Source organism: Gobio gobio, assembly GCF_949357685.1.
Source record: "Gobio gobio genome assembly, chromosome: 22".
Classification (NCBI taxonomy): Eukaryota; Metazoa; Chordata; class Actinopteri; order Cypriniformes; family Gobionidae; genus Gobio; species Gobio gobio.
In genome coordinates this window covers 20,575,697-20,595,355 of record NC_137118.1, presented here as the reverse complement: position 1 = coordinate 20,595,355, position 19,659 = coordinate 20,575,697, and the positions used below count along the sequence as shown (strand labels likewise).

General features: G+C 38.0%; 1 protein-coding gene across 2 annotated transcripts; it reads left to right on the top strand.

Annotated features, from left to right (window-relative positions):
- The first annotated feature begins 826 nt into the window (after positions 1-826).
- apba1b (amyloid beta (A4) precursor protein-binding, family A, member 1b) lies at positions 827-19,131 on the top strand. 2 transcript variants are annotated; one of them, XM_079804513.1, is made up of 13 exons: positions 827-914; positions 2,598-4,274; positions 5,533-5,634; positions 5,741-5,780; positions 6,793-6,938; positions 7,466-7,498; positions 7,750-7,839; positions 8,755-8,958; positions 9,044-9,223; positions 11,065-11,277; positions 15,954-16,073; positions 16,168-16,308; positions 18,630-19,131. In XM_079804513.1, the coding sequence occupies exons 2-13, from the start codon at positions 2,643-2,645 to the stop codon at positions 18,699-18,701; spliced, it is 2,973 nt and encodes a 990-aa protein (XP_079660639.1). In that variant the 5' UTR covers positions 827-914; positions 2,598-2,642; the 3' UTR covers positions 18,702-19,131. The 2 variants fall into 2 exon arrangements, with proteins under 2 accessions (XP_079660639.1, XP_079660640.1); XM_079804514.1 differs by lacking the exon at positions 7,466-7,498.
- Positions 19,132-19,659: the final 528 nt, after the last annotated feature.

Here is a 19,659-nt window from a genome sequence, read left to right as displayed (position 1 = left end):
AAGTCTCATCGATTTAAATTAAACAAGATATGAAATGAACACATCGACAAATGTGACATTTGATTTTAAAGGCACAAACTTTGGATTAAAAGTACAAGTTTTTAAAACGATACCGTTATCATGAAAACGGCGACGTCATGCGAATGTATATTATGTGTTCAGTCTAGGTCGTAGTTTCTCTTTACAAAAGGATATCGCCATCTACTGGCTTGGCATGAATAATACAGCGTTTTTTTTATCGCACTGGCCATTATTTTTAATGGAAGGAGAAGTAGGCGTGTTAATTACCCTTATATTTAGGAGCTGGTGTTTCTGGGAGGTTATAGTAGCCTACACACAGAGGAACTGTGGATTCAGAATGATCATGTAACCTTTACATCAACGACATGTAGCCTAAATGCAGAAAAAATAAAAACATTTCCATTGCAGTTTTGCGAAAATTACATTTTTTTAATTGCCTGAAAAACCACCTCCTGCGAGCGTAAAAACCTTTTTGCAATATGGGAGTTTTTGCGAAATTGATGTGTTCCCATTGGGCGTATTTTCAATTCGCAATTTCAATTTGCGCAATTTCAAGTGTAATGGAAACGGAGCTAGTGTGAACATCCGTTTACAGTCCGGAGTTCGAATATGAAAAAGTAACATGTGAACATAATAATAGCAATCTATGTATCTGTAGAGGAAGTGTAACTGACTCAAAAGCACAAGACAGATGGTGCGATTTGTTGCGGGCTGGTTTGGGGGCAGGGAGGGTATTTGCTGGTGTGTAATCCGCTCTGATGTCACTGTATGCTGAAGGAGGGGTCTGAGATCCGCCGCTCCACTCGCCTAATCCCAGTGTGTGTTGATAAGAACAACCGACGAAGATGAAGGCAAGCCGAAAAGCTCTTCTTCATCGCTCGTGTTCATAACAGGTACGTGTAACGGATGACTCTGTAAACAGCTGTTTGGGTTCCGCTATACGTCGTGTTTTTTCTGACGGTCGGTACTTGATCGTACAGGAGCTGCACCTGCTGGATAGATTCACTGGGGAGGGAAGATGCGTTTGCCACAGCGCAGGCCCGCTACCTTAACAAATAACACGCTTTTAACTTTTATTACCAACGGAAAGTTTTCAAATGACACTGTTAAATCTTATTTTGGTGTTTTAATGTATGTTTAATTGGAAAAATATCTTTATTTTATAATGTTAGGAGCGACGAAATTCCCAGATGGTAGCGGTATCACCTGTCCGTTACTGCAGCAGTCAATAAACACATCGACAAACGTGACATTTGGTTTTAAAGGCACTTCTTTGATATTAAGATGAATAAGAAGCTAAATGTTTGTAGTGTTAATGGTAAAATAACACAATAATACCGGCTTTGTCCAATATAGCCTACAGTGAAAAAATATTATCGATTTAACACTAACAGGACATATGTAATCTTATGTTATATAGCCTGTATGAACAACGTTATAATTTACGGTGAAAATCTATACTGCAGTGACAGTCCATCCAACAAGACATGTAGCTACTTTAAAATATTAATAAAACGTTGTAAAAAAAAATATACAGTGAAATATACAGACGCCGCGTGATGCATCAGATTTGATTATATTTTGTATAAAAAAGTTTGTTTGTTTTTATTTTTATCATTATAGTGTTTTATTTTACAAAATTATTTAAGCCATAATATGGTTCAGGCCGTATAGGTTTTGATTAACTTTAATTCATCACTTTCTGTTTTACCACCTGTATTAATAATATGGTTATCATCAGTATATTAAGATAGTTGTTGAGTTATATTGATATTATGAGTTAATTATTTATACAGTTGTGCACTATATTGTCATTATTTTATTTGATGAATATCTAGCAACCACAGCTGTCAAGTTTTTTTGTAGCATAACAGGATATTACGATTACAGTGGGATTTACATCATCGTTCATTAAACCTCCTGTGCTTTACTGTATCTACTGTATGTTAAACCAATATTTTGTTTCTCATTTCTTACACAGTTATACTAAATAATGTTACAATGTAAAAAAAAATACCATTGGCTGTGACCACTAGCAAATTGAATGCTTTTTTTTTTAAGATGGAGAAATGTATTTGAAAATCATGTGAATATTGCAGTTAGATTTTTTTGCCATCTGAAAGTGAGTGACACCACCTGTCACCGGAACTGCAGAGTGACCCTAATATGCATGCATGCTCTCAGTTGTAAACAATACAAAGAGGATGCATGCATGGTGAAAGTGAAGATCTCTGTTTAAATTGGGAGGTAAATCCCCAGGCTTTGGGTTTTTATGGGAGGTTTGACAGATGAATCTGCTGAACTCCAGGACTGGTGGAGTATGCAGCATGACGGCTGCCTACGGTGAGGCCATCTGTGACAGTGCCACTGCCATAAACCATGTCTCTGCACAGGAACACAAACATGCAGTGTGTCATTATACAGCCACATTGCTTGATTAGACATTAAGTGCATTTATAATTTGCATTGATGGTATTAACATGATAGTGTATCTGCTTCCAATATAACATGTTTTCACATATGTATTGTAGGATATACTCCTCCTCTACTACCTATGATTTCTGTGTGTCATTCAGGATGTTCAGCAGCATCTAGACAATGAGCAGTGAGTGGGCGGAGCCATGAGCCATAGGGAGGATCCAGAGGAGGCAGGTCTCAGAGGTCCTCCCCCTCATCGCAGCAAGCAGCCAAATGGGACACCTCTAGAGGGAGGTCGACCAAGATGGAGGCCATGCCAGCTGCACAATCCCGATGCAGAAAGCCAAGGCCACCATCATCATCACCATCAACCAGCCAACCAGCACCCATCTTCATCTAGCCAAGCTCCACCACGCCACCGTAGGCGGCATGTTCCCGGTCAAGCACAACGCAGGCGGACTGAGAGCGGAGATACAGAAGCTAAAGCTGGCCAACAGCCCAAGCTGGGGGCGTCAAGACATCGTCAGAGAGGAGAGAGACTCCATCAGCACAGAAACAGACAACAGCACAAAGAAGAAGAACAACAGGTGGTCAAAACTCCTCCAAAAGAACAAGCTTCAGAAGCATTATCTCCAGAAGATTCCTCTCAAGAACTGCTGACTCCATCTCCTCAGGATGAACCAATCACTGATAGACTGGATGGAAACAGTCCAGATCTGTCCCATTCATCTGATACACAGATTGATCGTGATACAGATCCAGAACAGCCAGAGTCTTCAATGGAACAGTTGGAAGAGAAGGTTCAATGCGGAGAATCAAAGTTTGGTGAAGAGGAATTGGTGAAAGAGAACGAAGAGGAAGAGGACTATTCCAGAGAAACTCATGAACAAGACTATGTTCCACCTAAGATTACTTCAAAATGTCGACCTGAAAGTAAAAGAACCAGTCCACTGAGAGTAGATGTTCCACCGTTCGCCACATCTCCGCACCAAATGATGAACAAACCTTTTTTTCAGGCTCCACGAACCCTCCCCGAGACTCTTCGAAGCTACATCTCTGATCAAAAGCCACACCCTACTCATTTTAACACCGGCGCTCGTACAAACAAGGATAAAGGGATTGATAGTCCCATGTCCCATGTTGAGGACCACCAAGACGATCTCTCAGACTCTAGTCCTGAAGCCTGCACTGATTCTTACCCTGAAGAGACTTCAGCAGAACATCAGACAGAATCATACCAATGCAACCGAACAGATCCTAATCCAGCCCTTGAGGGGCCTCAGATGTACGAGAGGAGCCAAAGCATGACCATGGATGAGTGTGATGACCAGTGCGACCCACAGGAAGACATCGATCTGCTTAGTTCAGTGGGCTCCAGGCTGCACTACTATGATGAACACTCAGGAGATGAAGCCGGAAGCTCAGGGAGAAGCAGAGCCCAGGTCAGGAAAACATCAAGCTCGACTAGCCTTTCACAGGAAGTTCACCCCCAAGAGGAGACATCGGAAACTACTCAGCTTTCATCTGATTTGCAGGCTGAAGTAGTGGAAAGACCGGATAATTCATTCACTTCAGCCCAAGATCAAATAACAGAGTCTTGCAGAGCTACAGGGGATGCTGTCTCTTTGGCCATCAAGGATATTAGAGAAGCTATTGAGGAGGTTAAGACCAAGACGGTGCGTTCACCCTACACGCCTGACAAGATCACAGAGCCTGTGTGGGTGATGAGGCAGGATGTGAGCCCTGTCGAGGAGGACCTTCCTCAACTACATCCTCACATTCACTCATATCCACAATCACCATGTCAGCCATCGCAGTCTTCTCCACAGTATGCGGTGAGTGAGTTTTCCTGCAGAATTATCACAATTCCTTATGATGAAGTTCCTTATGAAATTTTATTTTAAAGTTCCCCTATTATGCTATTTTAAAGGCTCCCAATTTTGTTTTGGAGACTCCTACAATAGGTTTACATGCATCCAAGGTTAAAAAACACTTTCATTTTCTCATAATATACATTGTAGCATTCTCTCAAGGATTCAGTCTCTCTAAACCCCTCTTTTCCATGAACCTACTATGCTCTGATTGGTCAAATGGCCCTGTCTGTTGTGATTGGTCTACCGCTTACAGGCCATGTCAGGAAAACTCCAATTACCGTATCTGAATTTCAACATGTTGACAACACGAACCAAACTCTTCTAGGCCTCAGCTACAACTACAGTGTTTGAGGGACAAAGTAGATGTTGTTCTCCGGCAGACAATGAACCATAGTCTGGCATTATGCAAATTTGTTACAAACCTACGTAGATCTGAGGAGGTAGTAAGACTGGAATTACTGGTGACTTGTTTCAGGAAGTTCAGAATTGCTCCTTTTCATGGGACTTGGGACACAACTCCATTTATCGTGTACCTTTATCAGGGACCTTTTACATTCACAAACAGCCATATTACACACTACATGAAAGGTAATATTCGAAAAAGCACAATATGTGCATGTTAAAAAGGCCACAATTAGGCATTTTTGCAGAATGACGCCAAAGGTTTTGTCATTTTTATGCTATAAGCATAGACAATAAAGGAAAATAATTGAGGCATATATTGGAAATAAATATTTTAATGCCAGGTCTGATGGAAAACCTGCAGATGACAGGATTTTAAAATAGTAAGTCATAAAAAGTCATGAAAATTTTTACTAAAATTTATATAGAGATGATATACTTTTTAGTTATGCTTGGATGTAAAATATTTCAACAGCTAAAATTACTTTTTCGTAAGTGCAGTCGCTATAAAATAATCATGAATGCATGCCTGGAGAAGTCATGGAATTTCATTTGACAACACACGGTGGACGGTAGGAATAGAAACCATAAAATATATGTTTTCAGACATTATTTGAAGTTCATGTGGCACTTCTTTAAAAAGTTGATTGAACTGATGAAGCTGTTGATAACAATACAGCAAGTGTCCAACTGTAAATTAGACAAACATTCTACTTATCAAGTGATTCATATAATATATTTACAATTAAAAAGGAACAAGTGTGGTGATCATGCAACTTCTGATATTTAATAGCAGTGGTTTCCTTCATTTTTACAGGCTCCAGTTCAAGATGCTGAACTTCCTTTGGGAGCAGAATCCTCTGGAGTCCATCATCAGGACCAGGATCTAGACGTCAGTCCCTGTGCGCATAGTCAAGAGGTGAATTATTTTTGCAGCTTGCAGCTGACACATTTAAGATTAATTCTTATACTTATTTCTTACACATTTACTGTAATTGTAACAATACTGTGTTTTTGGTTCGCAGCCTAGGAGAAATTTGGCCTCTTTCCCTACATATGTTGATGGTAAGGTTAAGGAAACCAGGCTCTTATGATACGTGTCAAATAAGACTCATAAGGAATTTATTATCCTGCATTATCTTGGAAGATTGTAAACCATTTGAATGTAAGACTGTGTCTCATCAACCTGTCAAGAATGTCAGGGTTATATTTTACTTCATGCTATTTTAAATATTGTTTTAAACAACATCAGTATTATTAATTTTGTTTATTATTTATATCTTTTATGTTTTGCTTAAATATATAACAAGATGATAATTTCCAGGGTTATTATAGTTAACAAAAAAATAAATAAATAAATAAATAAATAAATAAATAAATAAATAAATAAATAAATAAATATATATATATATATATATATATATATATATATATATATATATATATATATATATATAATGTAATTTAAATTTATGTATTGCTGTATTAAAACAACTAAAATACAAAAATAAATATAAATTATTAAAAATAAATACAAATTATAAATAAAATAAAAATGTATATAAACTATATAGATATCTATATTATTAAATATATTATTTAACTATTAAAAATTAATTATAATAATAAAAATGATTAACTTTACAATTAAAATGAAATATAAATCTGATTCAAAATATTAATAAAAACTAATATCTCGATACTAAAATAACTGATAAATGCAAACATAATAAACATTTATTTCTTACATCGATTTATTTTATTTTTTGCATATTTAAAATGTGCATGTTGACATTATTTTCATGACAATTAAGCACATTTCTCCTCAATTTTAATTACCATTATACAAAAAAATAAAAAGTATTTATACGACATATTTGTAGTTCTGCTTTTATTTTTTTTTATTTTTAAATCATTGTGTCCAAACAAGATGATTTTCATTACAGTTTAGCAGAACTGAGGATCCAATGAGAATTACAAACAAACACAAAAGTAAAACATGCAGAGCATTCACATTGATTTGAATCCTTTTAAGGTTTAATGTTCTGCTATGCCTTTGGTCTGCATGTTTCCACAGTTCCTGGCCCATGTGACCCTGAGGATTTGATTGACGGCATAATTTTTGCCGCAAACTACCTGGGTTTCACCCAGCTGCTGTCAGAGAGAACGCCCACAAAGAGCGGCCGCATGCAGCAAGCCCAGGAGGCCATGAGCCGCGTCCGGGTGAGGAACACACCGCTATATACAGACCAGGGACGCCTAGCTGGAGTTTCCTCTGGTGTACTAATTATTTGATGCTCCTGTCTGTTCTCATTTTAGAGCGTGCTCAAACATGTACACACCAATACTGCTCTCAATCACTAATATACTGATTCATCTAAGGTTATGTGAGGTTATGGATGAAAAACATGTCACAAACATCTCTGGATATATCTAGCCTCCATGTGTTAACAAACAAATGTGAGTGACAGTTAGTTGATTCTGAGAGTCAGTTTTTGTCTCTGGGGCCGCTGATGTCATTCTGATCAGAGCTGAAATTTTGATAGTGTTTCCCAAAAACCTTCAGCCTATCACAATACCATAACATCCCACGCACCCTGTCCCCCCTTCAGCCAAATTTTCCTGTGTTATTTAATTTGGGCGTATCAATCGTTTCCCAACCAATCGCGTCTGAGCCGCCCACCATGCCCTTTTAAGTTTGTAGGCTTTATTTGACCGTTCTCTGTTTTTATTTGTCCCTTGCCGAGCAGACAGCCCAGACACAGGCCAAAATCAGAAATAAGGTATGGTATTTGTTCCTGTAGACATGTGGGTCTTTAGTAAGATTGCAGTATCATGTATATTTTGCTGTTCTTTTTCCTTCGTCTTGTATCAAAATGTGTTTTTTTGACAGGCTTTTATATGATTACAAGTACCAAGGGATTCAAATCTAACAGCATCTCTGATGGTGGACTAGAGAGTGGTGTATTTGCTAGCCCAGGAAGTGATGTGCTGCTTTAAGAGTAAGAACTGTTTTCTTCCCTTACGGTATCAGCAGGGCACTGAGAGTGGGCCGCCGTCCAGCACTGAAGTGGACCTCTTTATATCAACGCAGAGGATCAAAGTGCTCAGCGCTTTCACACAGGTGCAGAACACACTTTGAATCACTTTCATGCTTGTTTCACTTTGAATTGTGAACAGCTTTGCATGTCTGTGCTAGACAGACTAGACAGACTAGACAGACTACAGTCTCGTCCTCGTTGCTTTTTGTAGAGACAAATGTGTTTTCTTTATTTTATTTAAAATGTATTTTGATATTTTTATTGGAACATAAAGTAAAGCATTTCTGGTTGACTGTTTCAGGGGATTTAGGGGTGGGCGATATAAATTTTGATAACTTTATACAATTGAGTATTTCTGTCTAGTGCTTGAAGTTTTTCAGGTAGGTCTAATTCATTTGTGTCTTTGTTCTATTGTAGTAATCATGATATAACATTTTGGTCATATTGCCCACCCTATAAACATTTTTTAGAACTATTATGATTTTTTTTCTAAAAACTATAGAAAAAAGCTTTGTTAAATTCAAATTCAATGTCATGTAGTGGAACCAACATGCAGAAACAAACATAAAACAGTAAGTGATATCATAGAGAGGATCTGTCAATATCAGTAAGTCTCTAAAAATATCAGATATTTTGACCTTTTCATGTTAAGTTAGTTCAGGTTGAAAAATGTCATGTGGTGTGACTCCCCAAAATCCTAATGATATTTATGAATGAATAATTCATGATATTTGTGAAAAAAATAAAATTTTACCTTGAAAATTTTTATCAAAAACCTTTTTGGAAATAATTATGTAATATGTATACTTTTTTGGAAATTATAACTTTTTTGGTCAAAATCATACAAAACTAAAATGAATACAAAGAGCACGTTTCTAAGATCATGGCACTTTTTATTTTTATTTGTTGTGGACACAAATACATACAGCAGTTACAGGATTAGTTGCGATCAAATGTTCAAAAACACAAAGTGATCTTTAGCATCCTCATCTTGACAGGACACCATGATGGACCATCCACTGAGGACCATCTCGTACATAGCCGACATCGGGAACATGGTTGTGCTGATGGCTCGCGGGAAGATGATTCGCTCTCAGAGCGCACAGGAGAACTTAGACACGGCAGAGACGCAACACACAAACCCAGCACGAGACGACCAACGCCAGTACAAGATGATCTGCCATGTTTTTGAATCAGAAGATGTGAGTGTTTGAACTGTTACACCATACATACTTTAAATGAAGGCTGCATGTTACGTTGCATTGCTTTATTCTTTCTCTCTGTTAGGCTCAGCTGATTGCTCAGTCCATTGGTCAGGCCTTCAGCGTTGCATATCAGGAGTTTTTGAGAGCCAATGGCATTGATCCAGAGGACCTGAGCCAGAGAGAGTACAGCGACCTGCTCAACACTCAGGACATGTACAACGACGACCTCATTCACTTCTCCAAGTCTGAAAACTGCAGAGATGTAAGTTGACCAGTGGCCATAAAGTGACAATAGTTGAGCAATATTTTTTTTTTTTCCAATTTGTTTTTTCCAATGGCCAATTATTTCAAATATGTGTGTTCAGCCCTGAAAGTACCAACGGTTATTTATCGTTGCTAAGCCAAACGCTGCAACTACATTGTTTCAACCCTGTTACAGTGAAATTCATAAACTTAAATTCATATAGATAACAAAGGGTAATTATGTTAATATCACTCAGTTTTGGTGTCTCTTATTAAATCATACATACAGTATAACATTTTAAATAATTAATTTGATTTCTGTTGATTTCTACACAAAATGTGTGCAATGACCATTCAGCCATGTATTATATATATATATATATATATATATATATATATATATATATATATATATATATATAATATAATATAATATATATAAACTATTAGGGGATAACAGTTTATGAACCAAGACCAGTTGTGAAGAATAAAGACCAAGAGTCAGGAGTGCAATTAATTAAAGAAAAATTTACTGAAGAATAGTTTGCAGTTTCATCAGCAGAAGCCAGCTTCAAGACTCAGTTTGTAGGCTCACTCCCAGATTTTCGTACATGCAATTTATCAACAGGAAAGATTCTGATTGGCTAAGAGAAAATAGATAGTCATAGTAAATTTCCACACATTGTCAGTTAATTGGATGCACGTCTCCATAGTTCACTTGTTGACGCTTTCACCCCGGAATTAGGCACATAGTGACCTTCCAGGTCTGGAGCAGGTGCCAGCTTGCCCAGAACAACATCCTGTCACTCTCTTAGGATGCCCGTTGTACACCTTCAATGCTAATGTGTAACACAGAATACTACACACATTCACAGATACACAGTTTCTCCAAGGTTGGAGTTGGTTGAGCTCCAGCTCTGACCAGAAAGTTTCCCAAAACATACTGATAACATGTGCTTTTTCTCAGTAAGAGGTACAGACAATATTCACCACAATTCTTTAGTGTTTCAGTAAAAGAAAATATAAAAGGAATAAAATTTAATATTAAATGAAAGACAAATCCATATTTCATCCGGGCTAAGTGAGTAAGCACTGTTACTGCACTCCTGGCATGGGCCAGACCCTCAGTCACTCCTACAAGACCAAATACAAACATATATGAAGAAACAAACAATCAGTGGTCCTAATGATTAAGTAATATCATAGCTGGAAAGAGTCATTGAAAAAAAATATATATAATATAAGATAAATATTTGATTTATGCTTTGATTATACATTTAATGAGGATATATTTAGGTATATTGAAGCAGCAGTGGATTTCAGAATCAGCACCCTTCAATAGGACTATCACACTATACCAGATTATTTACAGTAAATATTTTGCCAGGAAAAAAATCTATAACATAATATTAAGATCTGGAAATATGTAAACGGTCAATTTAAGCATTATAATATTGAAAAACACCTTGATTTGAAATGTAGTAAAAATACTTAATAATGTCACTGTTAATAAAATGTTAAATAATTCCAGGAATATAATTAAACCATAATTTTAAAAGGAGGAAGTGTATATGACATAACAGAAATTAGAGACAAAAAAAATACATGGCCAATTCCAGAGCATGATATTTTCAACAAAAACAAAATGTAGGTAGAATTGGACTTTTTGAGATGGCAACAATTGAGACAAGCAAATTGGCTGATATTCCAAAGAAAAAATATTTAAAGATATGTATTATTTCAAAATGATTTTAGCCATGCACACTAAACTGCTAAACTATCATAACAAATAAAATGACCAAGTTCATTATTTATGATTTGACCTGTAATTATGTAATTATTATTATGGATGTGTGTCAGGTGTACATAGAGAAGCAGAAAGGTGAGATTCTTGGTGTGGTAATCGTGGAGTCCGGCTGGGGCTCCATCCTTCCCACGGTCATCATCGCCAGCCTGATGCACGGCGGACCCGCGGCCAAGTCTGGAAGACTCAACATCGGCGATCAGATCATGACCGTTAATGGCACCAGTCTGGTCGGACTGCCGCTCTCGACATGTCAGAGCATCATTAAAGTATGACTTTGTTTGTTCTGTTTTTTTTGTATTTCTGATCTTTTTATTATATTTGACAACAAACATTTTAGCTTTTAGGCTCTACACACACTGAAGGGAGTTTAATGCTAGCATGTTGCTAAGCTAATAGCTCAAAGCTGTAATGCTGCATTCACACCAAACCCGAATAGAGCGTCAAAATCGCGTCTACCGCGTCTAGTTGGACGCTTGAACATTTTGAATCCATTCACGAAGCGAAATAGACGCGCAAACGTCAGAAGGACTAGCCTCGCCAGGGTTAATGAGCGCTGAGTGCCCGGTGATCACCTGGATCTCACAACTCCAAAAACGCAAAATCATTTTTTTTTTTATTGGCGCTCTCTTTATAAATAAACCACAGATTTGGGCTTTAAACAACTACATTCTCACCTGAAAAAGTCTTAAAACCTCATTTTGTGACACAATAGTAGTATTTTTAAATTATGCAGGGTTTCTCATCATGTCACTTTACCACGTGAGCAAGCAGGAAGCAGGCTCCTGATTGGTTAACGCGGCGCGAATTGACACCAAAGTTCAGATTTTTCAACTCGGGCGTCAGACGCGAATTTGCTTCCAACGCGTGAATGCACAAAAAACACCAAATAAAATCACTTGCGCGTAACGCGCAAGACGCTCAATTCCCATCCAGTTCGCGCGAATGAGGCGGAATCACGTCCATCGCGCTGCGCGAAACGCATCTATAACACCGCAGGACCTCCAGACGCGCATCAACGCTTCTTTCCATTGACTTAACATTGAAATCACTCGCTCCTGACACTCTATTCGCGTTTGGTGTGAACGCAGCATAATAATCATAAAAATACATAACACAGAAATGTTGGGTAAAATGGTCGTTTTAATTAAGTGCAAATTAAATTGACTATATTCTGCTATCTTTGATAGATTTTCTTGGATAGATTTTTTTCATTCAGGTCAGTGTGGATTTTGGGATTGACAAATGGTATCTTTATAAGAATTAAGGTATGATCACATTCACTGTTGTTTTGCGAATTTCCACGGGCGAAATCCAGTCATTTCAATAGGAGTCCAATGAATTGCGTATTTCGTGTGGGGGAAAGATTTCCGCATGCAGTTTTCGTCGATTTTAAGTCGATCATGTGAGTTTGCCGTGTTGACCAACAGAAAACTGGTTTGAAAGTGACTTTTCTTTAACGTTCTGGAAATGTTCAAAGTTATGAACTAATATTCTTCCAGTAACAATAATTGAATGTTGGTTCAAAGTTATCTGGTCTGTAAAAACGTTGAAAATGCTATTTATTTATTCATGGAACGTTTTTTTTCTAAAACATTTTAGTTGGATGTTAATGTTTTTTAAACGTTACTACTTAATTTTTTTTTTCAGATGGTTCAGAAAACATTCAAAAGTAATGTCCCCATAATACTTGCAAAATTATAAAATAGAAAAAACATTCCCTTGATGTTTTCTCTTACGTTCACAATTAAAAAAAAAAAACGTTTTTAAAACATAAAAAAATCTGGATGCTTTCAATGTTATGAGCAGCCATTATTTGGGGCCAAGCACAAAGAAGACGATAAGACACTGGGAGTGTCAGACCAACTGCAACAATGAACCATTAAAGATATTTTAAAGGTCCCATGGCATGAAATTTTCATTTTATGAGGTTTTTCAACATTAATATGAGTTCCCCTAGCCTGAATATTGTAACCAAGTGGATAGAAATGTTGATCGGTGTAAAACCGAGTTGTGGCTGTCTTTCTCTGCCTTTGAGAAAATGACAGGCCAGACGAGCCAATCCTGAAGTCTCCTGGTTTGACGTCCAAGCAGGAACGGTTACCTCCCTTTCCTCCGCCCAGAGAATCTGGCACGCCCATGCAAACGCTCGAGAGATCATGGGTTGTGAACGAGTGAACGCTGGCAGTTTCTCAGTGATTGGATGTACAAATGAAAACAGAAGTCTTTTTTCAGTTCCTTCTGATCTGTGATCAGTGATTTCTGATGTGTAGCTAATTATTTATTATTCGTGCACACAATGCGGCTTCTCTCTCTCCCAGCAGAACGGTGTTTTCTATCTTGTGAGTCAGTGTTTTTGTACGTCCTCGTTGCGTCTATCGGTTCTAAAATGTGCATACAGTCATGAGTTTCTGCTCAACATCGGCAGAGTCAGATCTTTAGAGATAAACCCCACACACGCCGAAGCTCGGGCTGCACTGGCCGGTGGCCTTCAACATCCCCGACCCCCAGTACTGCATCTGGCCCACAGCGGAGGCACCAAACGCGGCGTGAGATTAAGCAGAAGGGGGGTAAGCGTGAGCATATTCGGGCTAGCCAGCCTAGCCCCACAATAAACTGGATTACATTCGATTACTGCTGTTGTGTCTTTGTTTGCGTTGTGTACTCAACGCGCGTCACTGACGCTTTTATTTTATTTAAAAAATAATGCTATTATCAACACTTACTTTTAACTCGTTCATCTCGACAGCTGTAATGGTACTTTGCATGTGTTACAAAGTTGGTAATAATGATGAAGACGGACTCGGCGTGACTGGGACTCGTGTTTATTCAGAACTCTCAGATACAAACACAATAAACTCGCGCTGACTGACAGCGCTCTCATAACTCAGTAGTTACTATAAATAATTTTGTTAGCAATCGCTCCGTCTCTGGTACATTAGTGATGTCCGGTTCGCGAACGATCTTTCTTTTGAACCAGTTCTTTTTAGTGAACCGAATCAGTTCACCAAATCGGACTGAATCGTTTTAAACGGTTCGCGTCTCCAGTCAGCGCTGATCCATAATTTACTATAATTTAATTTACTATAATTTACCATAAGTTACTAACTTTCTGACATGAGTGACAGCCCCTCCGACTAGAAATAGACTAATAACCTGAAGTATATGCTGTAACTACAACAGTTCAGACATGCTGAGAACTGATGTGAAGTGAACTCAGGTCCATCCGTCTCTCTGGCAGCAGCTCGTGCCTGCTCCTGCCTCGTAGACCTTGTTAAACCACGCCCCCTCCGCTCATTTAAAATGCAAAGATGTCAGCCAATCACAACAGTGGGCGTTTTTACTGAAGTCTCACAGCAGACACGCCTCTTGAAGCAGGGCATTCAGCCACAGGGCAAACAGCAGTATAGAAAAAATGCCTTTTATTTCTAAATTATGACATTTTATGATGTAAAAGTCATACTAACAATATAAGTACACCTCAGGAAACATTATAAAATAATAGAAAAATGCCATGCAATGGGACCTTTAAGATGTTTTTAGCCAAAATGGCTGAAAAATCACATATTCAATTACTAATAATACAATTTAATGGGCTATCACTTTCGACCAATAAGTGGCTCAGTTACGAAATTGATGTGGTGTGGTCAGAGTGAGGTTACAATGACATACAAAGTTTGGCATTTGACAAAAGCATTGCAGAGCTAGAGCCTCGAGAGTCATTTTGGCATCATGCTTCAACTTTGTTGCTGCGCAATACGAAAACAATAACTTTTTTCTGGCACAGTCTGAAGATGATACGATTCGATTTTGGTGAAAATCGGACAAATGGTCTAGGGGGAAATCGAAAAAGGTTTTTAAAGAAAAACAAATTGGCAGACAGGAAGTTTGGCAAACCTGGTATCTATGTTCTCAGCATGACCCAAGGAATATAGTAAGACCAGTTTCATTACAATAGGCAAATTTAATCAAAGGTTTTTAGCATATTTGAAATTATTATAACTTTTGCCCTTTTGAGTACCTTCAGGGCATGGTCTGAAGACACATACTGAGTTTCGTCACGATACGCCAATACTTTCGTAAAATATAGTCTTTTTTGACAAAAATGCACTTTCATTTCGTCAAATTCGTTTGCGCTATATTCAAGAATGGTTTTACCAATAAATTTGACTTACATAACTTTTTGTCGGTATGGCCTGAAGATGATCTGGTTCAATTTCCGTGAAAATCGGAACAACGGCCTAGGAAGAGTTTGAAAAAGTAGGTTTTTTAGAAAAGTCAAAATGGCGGAAAAATATTCATGGTGTCATAGGGTGCATTCGAATCATCTTGAGGCAAGGAATCAGAGGACATTCTTTTATTTCTAGCCCTTACGGTTCAAAAGTTATTGGCAATATTGGCAATTGTCAAACTTTGGACAGGTGGTGGGGCTAGAAAGATTAAGATAGAGACTCCAAATTCGCTATGTTGAATGTTTGGACTGTCATCTGTCTGTGCTCCAAGTTTCATAACTTTCCATCAAACGGTTCTATGGGCTGCCATAGACTTCCAGAGCGTAATAATAATAATAATAATAATAATAATAATAATAATAATAGGAATGCCAAAGGATACAATAGGTGCCTTCGCACCTTCTGTGTTTGGCCCCTAATAACGTTTTGGGAATATATTGGGAACAATGCAGTCACATTAATTTGCTTTTTTTCAGTAAGAATAATAAGGAACCCACCATTCAAGCAATTGCCGCCCCCAAATTGCAGCTAATTTGAATTGGACTGGTGCAGAGCAGAGCGAGCGTTTCCAATTCATTCCACTCGCATGAGCGTGAAGATCAACTTCCATAGGAATGAACTGAAAACGCTCGCTCTGCTCCAACTGCATTGACACCATTGTATGAGAACTGAACTGTGCTTTGATTAGTTTCGTCTATTTGTTCTGTGTTCAGGGGCTAAAGGCTCAATCCAGGATAAAGATGAACATCGTCAGGTGTCCCCCTGTGACCATGGTGCTCATTCGCAGACCAGACCTTCGCTATCAATTGGGTTTTAGTGTACAGAATGGCATTGTGGGTATTAACATCAAAACATCGCTCATTTGTCGTCAGTTTTTACGATGTTTTACTTGGTAGCAGCTTCTAAGAGAGTTTGTTTTGTTGGCAGATTTGTAGCCTCATGCGAGGGGGGATTGCAGAGAGAGGAGGGGTCCGCGTCGGCCACCGCATCATCGAGATCAACGGTCAGAGCGTAGTGGCCACACCTCACGAGAAGATCGTTCATATCCTGTCAAATGCTGTGGGAGAGGTAAAGAGTGTCCTCTGTCAAGCACGTTTGGGCAGTCAGATTCCATTTGTTGAATTCAGATGGTTCAAACTGTCACTCTTCTATTTGAGCATAGACATGAAAATAAATGTGCATAATGCATGAATTCTTTTGAATAAAGACCTAAGGTTGGTCTCTTTTTAAAGAAGGCACTCTGCAGATTATTGCAGAAGTTAAAGCAGTGTTTCCCACACATAGACCAATATGTGGCGGTGCGCCACAGAATCAACACCGGCCGCCACATATTAAGTGTCGTTATAAAAACAGAGTTGCGACATGCTGTCATCTCCCGGCGGTGCGCACGGTCACGTGGTTCACGGAGCTCCCAATAGTTCCACACAAACCAGCGCTGTCAATACATTTGAACGGATAGACGACATCTTCACTATACAGGTATTTGCAGCAATTTTTGGTAAACAATACAGCATAGTGTGCATTGATTATTATGTCAACCATATTTACAGGATCATTTTATCGTGGAAAGTAATGGAGACGCAACATTGTTAACATTAATGTTAAAGGGGTTAGTTCAGCCAAAAATTTAAATAATGTAATTTATTACTCACCCTCATGCCGTTCCACACCCGTAAAACCTTTGTTCATCTTCGGAACAAAAATTAAGATATTTTTGTCGAAATCCGATGGCTCAGTGAGGCCTGCATAGGCAGCAATGACATTTCCTCTCTCAAGATCCTAAAATCTACTAAAAACATATTTAAATCAGTCCATGTGAGTACAGTGGTTCAATATTAATATTATAAAGCGACAAGAATATTTTGGTGCGCCAAAAAAACCCAAATAACAATTTATATAGATTTCAAAACCACTTCATGAAGATTCAAACCTTTATGAATCAGTGAGTCGAATCAGCGATTCGGATGCGCCAAAGTCACGTGATTTCAGCAGTTTGCCGGTTTGACGTGCGATCTGAATCATGATTTGACTCGCTGATTCATAACGCCCTGAAGCTTCATGAAGCAGTGTTTTGCAATCGGCCATCACTATAGAGGTCGTTATTTCGTTTTTTCGGAGCACCAAAAATATTCTCGCCGCTTTATAATATTAATATTGAACCAAATTTTCAATTAAATAAATGTTCTATATTTTAGTTTAATAATATTTACTGAATATTTTGTGGAGATCTTTTGGTACTAAATATGCCTACTATTTGTGCAATAATTATGGTCCATTAAGAACCACTTAAAATATTTTTTATTATTTATTTTACAATTAGTGTAGTAATTTAAGGTTAAAATAGAGTCATTTTGTGGCTGGACAAATAATCATTTTCATTTGTAATGCCATTACCCACTAGGTGCCTGTATGGCTCTTTAATAAATATACATGCATCTAGTCTAGTTGCTCAAAAAAGTATTGCAGATCGTAACTGCTTACTTATTTTTAGGTTTTGCATTTGAATACATATTTAGACATGATCAAACACTAGATTTCTTTAAATGTGAAAGTTTAAAACATTAATCACTTACATCCTAATATTTTTAATGATACTTATATAAGCACACACAAGGGAATATTAATGAATGCAAGCAAATATAATTTAACCCAAGAAAAGTTTAAAATAGTCCTAAAAAGGCAAACTTATTTTTCCTTATATGTACAGTAGACTATATACAAATGAATTGATACTGAATCAAGATCGAAATCGATATTTGTGCCAATCACCAATCACCAATGTGGATTCCTCATGGTCAGCAGTGGTGAGAATTTACCAACAGAGGTCAGAGGAATAACAAACCATAAAACCAGAAGGGCCTGATCCTCCTAATGTTGTATAATCTGCAGGACCGCGCAGTTCTAGCAGTGTGGTCTGTGAAGTTCAACTGATCATCGATCACAACTCCAAGGTTCCATAATGTTTTGGCTCATTCTATGCAGTATGAATGCGTGTAGTATGAATGAAACTCAGACGTGCTATATCCGCCATGTTGTCACTGTCACGAGACCAACCGCGTCAGACGCTTCCCTTATATTCACAAATCCTCTCCCGTGGCCTCATGGGATAAAGTGTCCATCATACGCACACTTCAGAATCTCGCCAATAGGTCAAATGAATACTTTTCACCTACTGTTTTATGAATACTATGAATTCAGACATGCTATGCAGCTCACATACTGTTTTTCACGTACTATATAATATGGAAGTAGGCATATTCGGACCTGTTTACACCTTTCAAGTAAGCATGTTGCTAAGCTAATGGTTTAATACTCTAATAATAACAATTCAAAGCACACATAAATGGTGATCCAGTGAAGTTGTAATCATCTGAATCTGTTTTTCTCAGATCCATATGAAGACCATGCCTGCAGCCATGTACCGCCTGCTCACAGCCCAGGAACAACCCGTCTACATCTGAAGCTCTGCAGGGCCACCACATCACCTTTCACTACGCTGACCCAGAGTTATTATTTATTGAGATATTCTTAATATAACTGTTTACAGATTTATTTAACGGGATGTACGTATTTATTATTCCATTAGTGCGTAAACTAAACCATTCCAGTAACATCTGACCTGCCTTAATCTCTATGGGTCTGAAGTGATCTCTGAACGCCGTTATCATTCCACTCTGGCATCAATGTGTTCAAACGTACCAAAGAGAAATTAACGGCCATCTATCATATGCCCGACGCACGGCTGGACCTACACTATCACAGAGATCAATGGCACTGAGCACAGTAACAGAGATTCAGTGTAACTGTTGTAGACACAAACCTGATTTATTGAGCTGTACTGCTGTCATCAATAAACTAAAATAAAAGAATCAATGAACCAAATATTTACACAATATTTTTCATCAGTGTCAGATTTCCTATTGAATTGTTGAGTGGTTTCTAGCACATTGCTATATGGTTGCTAGGTGGATTCTTATTGACCAAGATTAGAGTGATCTTTCCTGATATTCCATCTTTCCTTGTTAATCTGTTCTCCAACACATGGAACTATTAGTTCAAAAGAAAACATTCACAGCTAAAGTAATTTACGGAATGTAGCAAACTTGTGGAATTTTAAACTTAAAGGGGCTATATGCAACTTTTTCCCCAAAATAAACGTAACAATAGCCTTTTTATTTTACCATTTATGACTCAAACATTTCCTGATGAGCATACTGACACCTTGTCCGCTCACAGTGGGTGCACCTATAAGCCTGTATCCTATTTTTCCTATTTTCTGGCGGGTCGTCTTTTCCCGCGCTGTCTGCGGATGTGACGTCACCACCACTGCGAGAGCGAGCAGAAAATGAGAGCAGTTCTGTTTTTTGGCCACAGGTGTCAGTCGCGAGTTTAAATTTCAGAAAAACGCATATAGCCCCT

Bases quoted from the DNA above. Each gene is read 5' to 3' on its own strand.
- apba1b (XM_079804513.1), top strand. From the start codon at position 2,643: ATGAGCCATAGGGAGGATCCAGAGGAGGCAGGTCTCAGAGGTCCTCCC. The intron at 6,939-7,465 runs GTGAGGAACACA...CTTGCCGAGCAG, and splicing joins AGGCCATGAGCCGCGTCCGG to ACAGCCCAGACACAGGCCAA. The intron at 9,224-11,064 runs GTAAGTTGACCA...GATGTGTGTCAG, and splicing joins AGTCTGAAAACTGCAGAGAT to GTGTACATAGAGAAGCAGAA.